This window comes from Melospiza georgiana, chromosome 15 (assembly GCF_028018845.1).
Source record: "Melospiza georgiana isolate bMelGeo1 chromosome 15, bMelGeo1.pri, whole genome shotgun sequence".
In the NCBI taxonomy this organism is placed as follows: Eukaryota; Metazoa; Chordata; class Aves; order Passeriformes; family Passerellidae; genus Melospiza; species Melospiza georgiana.
Genome location: NC_080444.1, coordinates 16401917 through 16414079, shown reverse-complemented (window position 1 = coordinate 16414079; position 12163 = coordinate 16401917). Strand labels below are relative to the sequence as shown.

The window sequence follows — 12163 nt, the reverse complement described above, 5'->3', positions numbered from 1 at the left end:
TCAGACCTTGGTGCACACCGAGCCCCCGTCCGGGCCCTCTGCGGCCACCGAGCCGCTGCCGCCCGGCCGGGCCCGGAACCCGGTGAACACCGGGCAGATGGGCACGTTCCGGAGCCAGCGGCTGCTCCGCACCGCGCCCATGCCGAAGGGGAAGTCGTAGCTCCTCAGGCTGGCGCTGTTCGAGCTGTCCGAGTGCGCTCCTGCCTTCCACTGCATCAGCCCTCGTTCCTCCTGGGTCCCTGCGGGGTGTCCGGTGTCACCCCCGGCCCCGCCATCCCCCCTGGCAGCTCTGAACCGACAGGAACCTGCCCCAGCCCCGCTGCCCCTGCCCGCCCGTGTGCCCCGTTACCCGGGATGGTGTTGTCCAGGATGAAGGCAAGAGTGCCCCCAACGAACATCTCCGTGGTCAGCAGCACCGTCAGGATCTGGTCCAGCTCGGGGACACCTGCGACAGCGTGGGACGGGGCCGGGATGCTGTGAGGAGCCGGATTTCCCCGCTGCTCCCCGGCAGATCTGCGCTCCTGTCTCCCCAAAGTGCCCAAACCGCGGCTCTCCGTGGGGCCGTACCTGTGTTAATGGCCCCGGGGTGGGAATCCAGGTAGTTCGGCAGCACCAGCCCGAAAAACATGGCAAAGCCCAGCACGAAGAGGTTTCGGGAGGAGTTCATGTCGACGAACTGCAGGTTGGAGAGGCCGACGGCCGTGATCATTCCTGCCGGCAGAGATGCGGCGATGCAGGCGGGGGAGCCGGGGCTGGCCCAGCCGCGAGTGGGTGCGAGGGGCCCCCGCTCCCCCATAGCCGCCCTCGGGCTCACCGGCCCCCGGGGCTGCGGGGACCTGGCCCAGGGCTGCGTTTGGGGCATTCAGTTACCGAACAAGGTGCAGAACATCCCGCCGAGCACGGGGTCGGGCAGGGAGGCGAAGAGCGCCGTGAATTTGCCGATGGTGCCCAGCAGGAGCATGATCCCGGCGCCGTACTGGATCACCCTCCTGCTCCCCACCTGCACACGGACAGCGGCAGCCGGTGACGGAGCCTGCGCCCCCCGGCCCAGCCCGGACCCGCCCCGGCCCCGGTACCTTGGTGATGCCCAGGACGCCGATGTTGGGGCTGGAGGACGTGGAGCCATTGCCGGTTCCCAAGAGCCCCGCGATGATGCAGGAGATGCCCTCGGTGAAAATGCCCCTGCGGAACAACACGGCGGGGCTGGTGCCCATCCCACTGTCCTGCAGCCTCCCTGACCGGTGTCCAGAGATGCTGCGGTGCGAGTGAGGTGCCGTGGAGGGGGGAGCAGCCGGCTGTACCTGTTGATGGCGTGCACCGGGGGCGGCGGTGCTCCTGCCAGCCGGGCACAGGAGTAGTAGTCCCCGATGGACTCGATGATGCCCGCCAGCGTGGCACTGAACATGCCCAGCACGGCTGCCGAGGTCACCGTGGGCAGCCCCCACTGGCCTGCCCGGGGGCAGAGCATCTCAGGGCTGGGGACAGCCCAGGACCCCCAGCCGGTGCTCACCGGTGCCATTTGGGCCCCCCGGGTGTTTCCCAGCCCCGGTGATGCCGCACCAGGTCCCCACATCCCCAGGGCAAAGGGGTATCGGGGCACTCACAGGGGTAGGGGACACGGAACCAGGGTGCCACGGACAGGATCTCCCCGCGGGCGTCCGTCCTGGCCTTGTAGCCGTACTCGTCGGGCCGGCTGGGGAACACTCCGGTGCGGGTCAGCACGTAGCAGATGAGCCACACCAGCATGATGGCCAGGATGATCTGCGGGCACACACGGCACCCTCCCGCACCGCTCCCGAGCCCGCCTGGGGCAAACGGGGCAATGTGGGGCCGCCCCAGGATGCTCCCAGCCAGCCCCTACCGGGAACGTCTTGAAGATCTGGACGCGGAGCAGGACAAAGCCGCGGCCCCGCCGGTAGCCAGGCAGGCAGATGGCGACCTGCCGCAGGTACTGGGCAAACAGGACAATCAGGAAGATGGTCCTGGGGGAGAGACAGATGGGATCCCTCTGATGCCTCAGGTTTCAGCTTTTATATTTTTCAGATTCTGTGCTGCTTTAGTGTGTAATTCTGAGCTTCATTTTAGGGGATGGTGAGCTCTCTGCACGGAGCATGGAGACAAAACAATTCCTTCTCTAGCTGGGCACCAAGGACAAATTGTTGTGTTGTGATCCAAATCTCAGGCCCAAGAGCAGAAACAACGTGGGCTGAGGAGAGATAAACAAGCAGGATGGGACTGCATGGGCTGGAGCTGTAATTGGACAATTAACTCCAATATGCCAATGGAGCAGAACTGATCAAAGTGAGAGACTCCTGTGACCAGTTGTGCATTTTGGGACCATTTTAGTTCATCTTGGGTGCAGCCTTGGCTGGGCTCTTGTGCTGCCCAAGGCGCATCCATTGAAGCCTCCTAATAAATCCCTGCTTTATTCTTTAGCTCTGTCCAGCCTCTGTTCTAGGTCGGCCTTCACAAGGCAGCACCTCCCACCCCTGACATCCTCCTGGCTCTGTGTTGGACAACCCTGCCCTCCTGTCCCCGTGTCCCCCATGTCCCCCGTGTCCCCCGTGTGCCCCCTGTCCCCCGTGTCCCCATGCCATACAGCACAGAGATGCCCCAGTGGGAGCCAGCCCGGTCACCGGCCGCCTGGAACACGGAGAGTCCGATGAGGGACACGGTGGGGGTGACGGTCAGCGGCCCGATGTAGCTGAGCAGTGCCCCGGGGAGCCCCAGCAGCCCGATGAGCACTTCCACCAGGCTGGACACTATGATGGCCCCCTGGATCTGCAGGGCACGGAGAGGGTGTCAGCAGCCTGCTGGGGAGTCAGGGTGCCACGGGGTGGTGGCAGGATCATGGCAGGGTGGTGGCAGGATCATGGCAGGGTGGTGGCAGGGAGTGGCGGGGTGGTGGCAGGGTGGTGGCAGGATCATGGCAGGGTGATGGCAGGGTGGTGCAGGATGGTGCAGGGTGGTGGCAGGATCATGGCAGGGTGATGGCAGGGTGGTGCAGGATGGTGCAGGGTGGTGGCAGGGGGTGGCAGGGTGGTGGCACGGTGGTGCAGGATGGTGCAGGGTGGTGGCAGCATGGTGGCAGGGTGGTGGCAGGGGGTGGCAGGGTGGTGCAGGATGGTGCAGGGTGGTGGCAGGGTGGTGGCAGCATGGTGGCAGGGTGGTGGCAGGGGGTGGCAGGGTGGTGCAGAATGGTGCAGGGTGGTGGCAAGGTCGTGGCAGGATGGTGGCAGGTTGGTGGCAGGGTGTGCCAGGATTGAGGGAGGATTGTGGCAGGTTGGTGGCAGGGGGTGGCAGGATGCTGCAGAGTGGTGGCAGGATGGTGGCAGGGTGTGCCAGGATGATGGTAGGATTGTGGAAGGATTGTCTCAGGATGGTGGCAGGATTATGGCAGGTTGGTGGCAGGGGGTGGCAGGATGATGCAGGGTGGTGGCAGTGTGGTGGCAGGCTGTACCTCTCGCATGCGGGGCTGCCAGATGTGCGACGTGTTGAGCGGCAGGGACCAGTTGCCGTAGATCTCCTCTGGGGATGGAGGGCGGTGAGGTGGTCCTGGGGGTCGGGGAGCAGCTGGGCACCCCCTGCACCCCCCTGCCCTCACCTTCAGGTGGGCATCGCCACTTGTCCAGGGCCAGGATGGACTTGGCGGGCACGAGGAAGGCCAGGGCGCTGGCCTGGAAGAGCGGCAGCCTGCGGGGACAGAGGGGTGGATCCCGTGCCTGTGCCCGGGGTTGGGCACGGGGCCCGTGGGGCCGTGGCTCTACCTGATGCCCACGGTGGTCTGGATGAGGGTGGTGATGCCCACGCAGGTGAAGATGGTGCCGATGAGGTAGCTGACGGTGAGCTGGTCCTTGCCCACGCACAGGCTCTCGGCCAGCAGGAAGGGCACGGCGATGGTGCCGCTGAAGCACGTCAGGTAGTGCTGGGGGGCGAGGGGGGCTCAGCGGGGCTGGGGGTGCCCCACACCGCGGGGAACGGGCATTTGGGGTCTGACACTTGCCAGGCTGTACCTGGAAGCCGAGCAGGATGCAGAGGTACCAGGGGGGCACGTCCTCGATCTTGTAGAGCATGTCCACCTCCGGCCGGGGGGGCCTGGTGCCCGTCCCGGGCTCCTGCTGGGGGGGCACAGCTCAGCCTGTCTCACCCTGGGGCTGCGTGCGGGGACGGGCAGCCCACCCGGCCCCATGGGAGCCCCTGTGCCCGCGGGGAGGGGAGGGGTCCCGGCTGGCCGGGCTCCATCCACAGGAGTGTCACAGATGGATTTGGGGTGCGGTGCTGCCCACGGGGTGCCCGGTACTCACCCTGCCCGCCACAGGCAGCTCCTTCCCAGGGGCGTGCGGGGAGCCCGCGGGGCCCAGAGCCAAGTTCCCATTCTGGCAGTGGGGACGAGGGAGGAGCTGGGTCAGTGCGGACCCGGGCGTCCCTCGGGGAGGGGCTGGGCTCTGCTCTGAGGGACGCGGGTGACACCGGGCCATGGCCCAGCGTGTTTCCTGTCAGTCCCACCCGGTGCCCGCTCTGACCTCCAGGAGGGGTCTGGGCTCCCAAACCCACCGATCCCTGCCTTGTATTTTGTTCCTGGAAAGTCTGGAGGGGGATCCCCCCTGCAGGTGATGGGAAAGGTGGCACGGCCGGTCCCAGCCGCAGCATTCCAGCGTGTCCCCTCGGTCCCGCGATTCACCGCAGTCCCCAGGCTCCCCCTGGCCTTTGGCAGCCCCAGCAGGGCATCCTGACCCTGAGCTGGCCATCGCCGGGTCGGCGTGCCCGGCCACCACCTCCCTCCCCACCGCCCTGGGATGACACCGAGGAAGGGATGGGGACGGGGACAGGGACGGCGCCTGCATTCACCTGGGGCTGAGCCAGGTCTCCCGAGCGGGTCCCCATCCTCGGACGCTTCCCGGCGGCGCTGTCGCTGCTCGGGGGGTTTTATGGCCGTGGGAAGGACTTTAGTCCCCGGCCGGGCGGTGGCGGTGGCGGGGGGAGGGCGGCCATTGGCTGGGGGTTGTGAAAGCGGCGAGCGCAGCCCCGGCACGGATCAGCCATTAACTCCTTTAATTGGGGCTGCCCCCGCCCGGAGCAGCGCCCGGTGAAACATTAGAGCCCGTGGGTTACACAGTAATTCCCCGCTCGCCCGAGCGGACACCGAGCGACAGCGGCGACATCGGTGACAGGCGACAGCGGCGAGGCGCCCACCCCGGCACGTGTCGGCTCCCGCTGGGGACGAAGTCGGCTCCGAAGGTCGCCGGGGCATTAAGCATTAACCACGGCGGGCTACAGCTCGTTCTGCGGCGCCTTGCGGGGCTCCGGGCGCTCCTTGCGGCCGGCGCACGGTCCCTTGTCGCCGTGGCACAGCAGCTGCCGCAGCGCGGCCGGGCCCCGCCGGTGCGCGCTGTAAATCTGCGCCTCGCCCCGCTCGCCCACGTAGCCGAGGCACAGCTTGGAGAGCCTGCGAGGAGCCGCGGGGTCACCGGCATAGAGGGGACCCTGCTCGGCCCCCCTGCACCGCCGAACCCCCGCTCACCTGCCCGGCCACGGTCCCCCCGACACCAGCACGCTCAGGGACTGCTGGCTCGGCAGCCCCGGCCCCGACAGCCGCTTCTGCCCGTCCAGCTCCAGCACCCCGTAACTGCGGGGAGAGGGGGGTTGGAGGCAAAGTGGTCGCTGGGGACACCCCTGTCCCTGGGGACACCAGATCCCTGAGACATCGCCATCCTCAGGGACATGCTGACCCCTGCGGACTCGCCCGTAGCCGGGATCACCCTGATCCCAGGGACACCCGCATCCCGGGGACACCCTGCTCACCTCTCCCAGTCCTGCGAGCAGCTCCTCTCCAGCACCTCTATGTAGTCCGACTCCTTCAGAGCCTTCTTGCCCACCTTCCCTTCTGCCTTGCGCAGCTGCTCCTCAATCTGGGGTGAGAAAAGGCAGAATCGGGGCACTGGGGGTGGCAGCCTGTCCGTGACCCCGGTCCCCAGCGGGGCTGGGCTCTGCACCCCGCTCTGCGCGGCCTCAGCAGTGGAAGCACATCTGGGTCAGAGGGTCCATGAGGAGCCCAAAAGGCTTCTTTAAGGTGCCGATGAGGAGCAGCAGCATCTCCCCAGGCTGAAGCATCCCCACAAGGGTTCTCACTGCCGCTTTTGGGGCGCCGTGTCCCCGCTCCCAACCTGGAAGGCGATGGCGTGGCAGGCGTCACAGCGCAGCGATTCGGGCATGTGGGGCGAGAGCCGCTCCTCGGGGCTCAGCTGGGGCGCGGGGACGGAGCGGGACGGGGCTGCGGGGGGGTCCCCGCACGTGTCCTCGGCCCCTGTCCCCCCCAGCAGGGTCAGCACCAGCCACGCTGCCAGCGCCGCCCGCATCCTGCTCCGAGAGCGCGGGGCGGAGGCGTGGGGTGGCTGCAAACCCCCCGGCCGGGCTGCAAACCGGGCTATGAATCCCTGGGGCGGGCTATGAACCCCCGGGGCGGGCTATAAACCCCCGGGGCGGGCTACAAACCCCCCGGGACTGGCGAGCGGCGCCGAGGCGCGGGCAGCGCACACCTGCATCCGGCTGGGGCGGCCCGTGCGAGCCGGGCATCGCGGCACCAGGGGGGGGATGTGCAGGGGGTGCCCCCTCTCCAGGAGGGTTTTGCTGTAATTCCGTCCTGTAACTCAGCAGGATCCCTTCTCCCCAACCTCAGTCCTTCCTGGGATGGTGTGGACCTACAGGGACTGGGCGAGGGTTTGGGGTTAAGGACTGGGGTTTGAGGCTCATGGTTGCGGTTGTGGCTCATGGTTGTGGTTTGGCGTTCAGGGCTGGGGTTTGGGGTTTAGGGCTCACTGATGGCTGCGGAGTCTCCTCCTGCTCCTCGGGACTGGGATTCATGTGGGGGACTCTCCAAGACAGACAGAAGGATTGCAGGTTCCAAGTGCCTCAGCGCCTCCCCTCCCTTTACCACACAAACACAGGATGAAGAAGCAGATTTAAAGCCGTTTCAGCATTTTTATTACTATTTTGGGGTGTCTGTGCTGCAGCTGTGGTTGGGGGAGCTGGGGGTGGCCAGGCCATCAACCCCTGTGCGAACCAGCCCGGGTCATCCTTGGGATGGGACTGGCAGGACAGGGGGAAGCGGGGCCTCTGTGGTCCCTTTGCTGGCCGGGGCCGCCTCCATGTCCCCCTCGGGCTGCCAGCTGCTGACACCGAACACGCCCTTCCTGTCCCCGTTTCCATGAGAAGCCACTGAAGTCCAACCAGTGCCTGCTGCCCCTCTCCCGTGCCAGGGGTGATGCTGACTTTGGGCCAAGCCGGGCCAAGGGAAGGGGCGTCCCGGCGGCTCCGTCCCGTCACATGCGGAGCAGGGAGCCCTCGGGCGCGGCAGGGCTGGCGCGGGCCGGGGGCTGCTCGGGGCCGGGGCTGGCCCGCATGCCCGTGGGGATGTAGTAGAGGCTCTCCAGGTAGCCGCAGTCGGGACCCCCGGCAGGGGACGAGCCCTCGCCCTTGGCAGCGGAGCCGGGGGTGCCGGGGTTGTCGGCCGGCGGCAGCGAGGGCTGCGGCGGCGAGGGGGCGGCGGGCGCCGGGGCCGGTAGCCCCGGGAAGCCGCCGTAGGGTGCGTAGGGCGGGCTGTAGACCCCCGGGGCCATGACCAGCGGGTTGAAAGGTGCCTGGTAGAGCCCGGTGTGTGATGCCACCGGCGGGACCAGCACCTCCAGGTACTGCCCGGTCTCGGGGTCGTAGAGCGTTTTCATCTGCGGCTGCCGCGGCGGCTCCATGTAGTAGCACTTGCCGCTGCTGGGATCCACGAGCATCCTCCGCTGGGCGGGCACGGCGGCGGGGAAGGGCTTGGGGGGGCTCTGCCGGCTCCTCCCGCCCGGCGAGGGACCCTCGCTCCTCCTGAGGAAAGGAGGAGCATCCTCCAGGTGGGGCTGGGCTGGGGGCTCCACAGCAGCCGAGCCCTCGGGGGGTCGGGGCAGGGGGGGCTCAGGGCTGGGCTTGCTCCAGGGCACTTCCCCAGCAGGAAAGGAATAGGCACCGGTACCCAGCGGAGCGCTGGCTGGGCTGGGGACAAAAGGGGACCCAAAGAAAGAGCTGGCCACGTTGGAGACTGAGGGATGCCCAAGGGAAGTGGGGACTGGATTGCTGACCATGGGGGACCCAAAGGATGAACTGCCTGGGTTGGGGATCAAGGGGTTCCCAAAGGATGCACTGGACGGATTGGGCACCAGTGGAGACCCAAAGGATGCACTGGATGGATGGGGCACCAGTGGAGACCCAAAGGATGCACTGGATGGATTTGGGACCAGTGGAGACCCAAAGGATGCACTGCATGGATTTGGGATCAAGGGGTTCCCAAAGGATGCACTGGATGGATTGGGGACCAGTGAAGACCCAAAGGATGCACTGGATGGATTGGGGACCATTGGAGACCCAAAGGATGCACTGGATGGATTTGGGATCAAGGGGTTCCCAAAGGATGCACTGGATGGATTGGGGACCAAGGGGTTCCCAAAGGATGCACTGGATGGATTGGGGACCACTGGGGACCCAAATGATACATTGGATGCATTTGACACCAGCTGGGACCCAAAGGATGCACTGGATGGATTGGGGATCAAGGGGTTCCCAAATGAGGCATTGGATGGATTGGGGACCAAGGGGTTCCCAAATGAGGCACTGGATGGATTGGGGACCAAGGGGTTCCCAAATGAGGCACTGGATGGATTGGGGACCAGAGGGGCACCAAAAGACTTGTTGGAGTTGGAAACCAAGGGGGCCCCAAATGATGTGCTGGCCAGGCTGGAGGCTGATGGGAAGCCAAAGGCTGAGCTGGTCACGTTGGTGACCATGGAGGTCCCAAAAGAGGCACTGGCTGGGTTGGGGGCTGAGTGACCCCCAAAAGAGGTGCTGGCCGGGACGGGGACAAAGGGGGTCCCAAAGGATGCACTGCCCGGGTTGGGGACCGAGGGCAGCTTTGGCATCGGCGTGGATTTGGGGGGTCTCTCGGGGATTGCCAAGTAGTTGGAGTTCTCTGCCGGGGCAGCAGGCGGATAGGGCTCTGGAGCCGCCGGCCACAGCGGCGAGTGCTCCCAGGCCTCCCTGTGCTCCGGCAGCCGCCCAGGGGAGCCTTCGCCGCTGTCCCCGGCTCGGAGCGGGGCGGCGGGGCCGGAGCCGCCGGCAGAGCCCCCGCTGCCCACCGAGAGCCGCCGGCCGCTGCCGGGCTGCTGCTGCCGCTGCTCGCCGGCCCCGGGCTCTCCCCCGGCGCTGCTGCCGCCCGGGGCTCCGGCCCGGGGGTCCCGGCTGTCCCCGCTGCGGGGTCGCTGCCCCGGCGGCTCCGGGCCCTCGGCAGCGGGGAGCGCTCCGCTGCTGCCACGGCCGCGCAGCTCCTTGCCCTCGGCGGGGCTCGGCGGCGGCAGCAGAACGGTCTTCTCTGCCCGCAGCAGGGCGCCGCTCTGGGCCGGGCGGCTCTCCGGGCCCGGCCGCCCCACCAGGACGTGCAGATGGGTCTCCACGTGCGGGACCCGCTCTGCCCGCGGCGGCACCCGGAGCTCGCTGCGCTCCCGGCGCGGGGGCGACGCCGGCGGCTCCTCCGGGGGGGCCGCTCCCCTCCGCGTGGCCTGGACCCTGGTGATGTTGATGGGGGAGCTGTGCGGGGGCCTGGCGGGCCCCTCGGCGCTGGCCGGGGCCGGCTCTCGGCCGGGGGCCGCCGGCACCTCCTCTCCCGCCGGCTCCGGCGGCGGCTCCCGGCGCACCGAGGTGCAGTGGATAACCAGAGGGGCGGCTGGCGGCGGCTCCCCGCTGCTGGCCGCGGTGCCGCGGGAGGCGCCGGCAGTGCCGAACTTGAGGCTGTAGCTGCTCTTCACCAGCTTGCGCACGTCGCGGGGCTGCGGGACGCGCCCCTTGCCCTTCTCCTGCGGCTTGGGGGGCGCGGCGGGCGGGGACCCCCGGGGTGCCGGGGCGGTGCCGGGGCTGGGCGGCCGGCGGGACGCTGCCGGCGGCTTCTCCGGCGGGCTCGGCGGCTGCGGCCTCGCCTCATGAGCCCGGGAGGAGGCGAAGGGGCGGCGCGGCGGGGCGGCGGGGAGCGCCCGGCTCTCGGCCTTGAAGGGGAGGCTTTGGGAATGGATGGGGCCGATGGCTCGCTCCTTCAAGCTGGGCCACGGCCTCGGCGCCCTCGCAAACCGGGGGGCGACATCCAGCACCTTCCCCACCCCGGGCTGGGCCTCGAACAGGGCGCGGGCTCGCTGGTAGCAGATCCTCTCCGACGTGTGCTCCTCCGCGGCCGCGGGCAGCCAGCGGCCCTCCAGCACCTCCTGGTACTTCATCCTCTGGTTGAGCTCGTTGAACGTCTTCCTCAGGTTGCAGACGGTCTCCCTCGTGGCCTCGCTGAGCACCACGCCCTTGGTGGGATGGGTGGTGGTGGCGGCGCTCTCCGCGGCCGCCCTGGCCGTCCCGCCGCCCCGCAGGTCCTCGGCCGAGAAGCTGCAGTCCGAGCGGGACAGCGAGCTGGACTTGCCCTCCAGGGCATCCCCCAGCAGGTCGGTGCCGGCCGAGGACGGCCCCGAGGAGGTCGAGCTGCCCCGCAGCCCCTTCTGCTCCATCTTGATGCGCTGCTCGTACTGCATCTTCTTGGCCAGGACGTTTTTCACCAGGCACGAGGCCGCCCTGGTCCTGTCGGTGCCGGCCTCCAGGGACGCCGCCTTCATGAACTGCTGGTAGTTGAACCTGAAGTCCTCTCCGACGGCTCTGCCCTTGCTGGGGGGCTCCTTCCTGGCCGGGGGTTGGGGCGCTGGGCCGTCCCCCCGCGGGCCAAAGCTCGTCTCCTTCCTCTCCTTCCTCTTCAGCAGGATCTGGCGCTTGGGCACCGTCCTCTTCTTGCCGTGGCCCTTCCTGGCCTCGCCGTTCTCCAGCTCCACGTCCACGCACTCGAACTGCTCCTTGCCCAGCAGCTCCCCGTCCACGCCGGCGGGGAAAGGCCATCCCACCCTGCCGTGCAGAGCTGTCCCCGCAACCCGGGGCTCCCCGGCGCCCGCCGGCCACCGCCGCGGCCGCCCGCCGTCCTCGGACAGCGAGTTGGAGAGGCTGGAGGAGGTGTGGGAGCTGCACATGTCGAGGCGAGCTCCGGGGAGCCCCGAGAGGCTGCGGAAAGCCCTGGCCGTCAGCGCCTGCACCTCGCCGTCCACCTCGTCCGAGTCGCTGGGAGCCCCGGCGAGCATCGGCCCGGGCTGCCGGGGCACGGCCGGCTCCCCGGCGGCGGCCGCGGGCGGCACGGGCTGCCGGTCCCCGCCGAGGGGACCCATCCTGCCCCCCTGGCCCGGCGCTGGGCTATTCTTAGCCGCGCTGGACAGCTGAGCCCGCTGCGGGCGGGCGAGGGGGCCGGGCGGCGGGGGAGCGCCGGGGGCCCCCGGCGGAGCCCAGCGGGCCGGGGCAGCCCGGCCGGGCGATCCCTCCTCCTCCGGGAACTCCAGGCAGTCCTTGAAGGTCTCCGTGCCGTCCGAGCACAGGGCGGAGTGGTAGGAGGACAAGGAGGAGCTCGACATGCTCTTGGTGAGGTCGTCGCGGGGCAGCCCCGGGAGGTGTCTGTCCTCCTCCTCCTCTTCCTCCTCGGCGGAGCGCCGGCCGTCCCCAGCCCCGCGGGGACCCTCGCCCTGCGGGCCGGGCAGCTCGGCGGGGTTCGGCAGCACCGGCTCCCTCTTCCCGCGGGGCATGGTGGCGGCGAGCAGCGCGGGGGCTTCGGCCGGGGCCGGGGAGCGCTGCTCGGGGCCGGGGCCGCTGGCTCGACCTTGTGCCTCCCTCCCGTCCCGGCGGCTGCAGCCGGCGGCGGCTCAGAGCGAGCCCGGATCACATGGACCCGGCCAGCGCCAGCCGGGGCAGCCGACGCCAAGCGCATTGCAGGGATGCCACCGCCGCCCCCAGCCTCGGGGACCTGCCGGGGGCCGCCGGCTCATCCCTGCCCCTCAGCCCGCCCCGCTCTCCCCAGAGCGCAGGACAGCTCCCAGGACACCCCACACAGCTCCCAGGGCACCCACACAGCTCCCAGGGCACCCACACAGCTCCCAGGGCACCCACACAGCTCCCAGGGCACCTCATACAGGTCCCAGGACACCCCACACAGGTGCCAGGACACCCACACAGGTCCCAGGACACCCCACACAGGTCCCAGGACACCCACACAGGTCCCAGGACACCTCATACA

General features: G+C 68.9%; 3 protein-coding genes across 3 annotated transcripts; all 3 read right to left on the bottom strand.

Moving 5' to 3' along the window:
* SLC23A1 (solute carrier family 23 member 1) lies at positions 1-5043 on the bottom strand. The gene is given in 17 exon segments (XM_058034899.1): positions 1-239; positions 350-445; positions 568-711; positions 871-1000; positions 1077-1225; positions 1228-1449; positions 1605-1761; positions 1862-1982; positions 2600-2781; positions 3461-3528; positions 3605-3693; positions 3768-3925; positions 4014-4118; positions 4305-4376; positions 4849-4918; positions 4920-4974; positions 4977-5043. Coding segments are annotated over 17 exon segments (2124 nt in total).
* Positions 5044-5271: 228 nt separating this feature from the next.
* On the bottom strand, positions 5272-6356 carry MZB1 (marginal zone B and B1 cell specific protein). Its single transcript, XM_058035020.1, has 4 exons — positions 6165-6356; positions 5803-5909; positions 5522-5626; positions 5272-5446 (listed from the first exon to the last, which is right to left on the bottom strand). Exons 1-4 carry the CDS (start codon positions 6354-6356, stop codon positions 5272-5274), a joined length of 579 nt encoding a protein of 192 aa, XP_057891003.1.
* A 963-nt stretch (positions 6357-7319) lies between these two features.
* Positions 7320-11537, bottom strand: PROB1 (proline rich basic protein 1; the record flags this gene model as incomplete). Its single annotated transcript, XM_058035110.1, has 1 exon — positions 7320-11537. A coding segment is annotated over one exon (4218 nt), but the record flags the coding sequence as incomplete, so codon positions are not given.
* Between the last annotated feature and the right edge of the window lie 626 nt (positions 11538-12163).

Excerpts from the sequence above, each read along its gene's own strand:
- MZB1 (XM_058035020.1), bottom strand. The coding sequence starts at position 6,356 with ATGCGGGCGGCGCTGGCAGCGTGGCTGGTGCTGACCCTGCTGGGGGGG. Across the intron at positions 5,910-6,164 it reads GCCACGCCATCGCCTTCCAG|ATTGAGGAGCAGCTGCGCAA; the intron begins GTTGGGAGCGGG and ends TTCTCACCCCAG. Across the intron at positions 5,447-5,521 it reads GGGGGACCGTGGCCGGGCAG|GCTCTCCAAGCTGTGCCTCG; the intron begins GTGAGCGGGGGT and ends GGCTCCTCGCAG.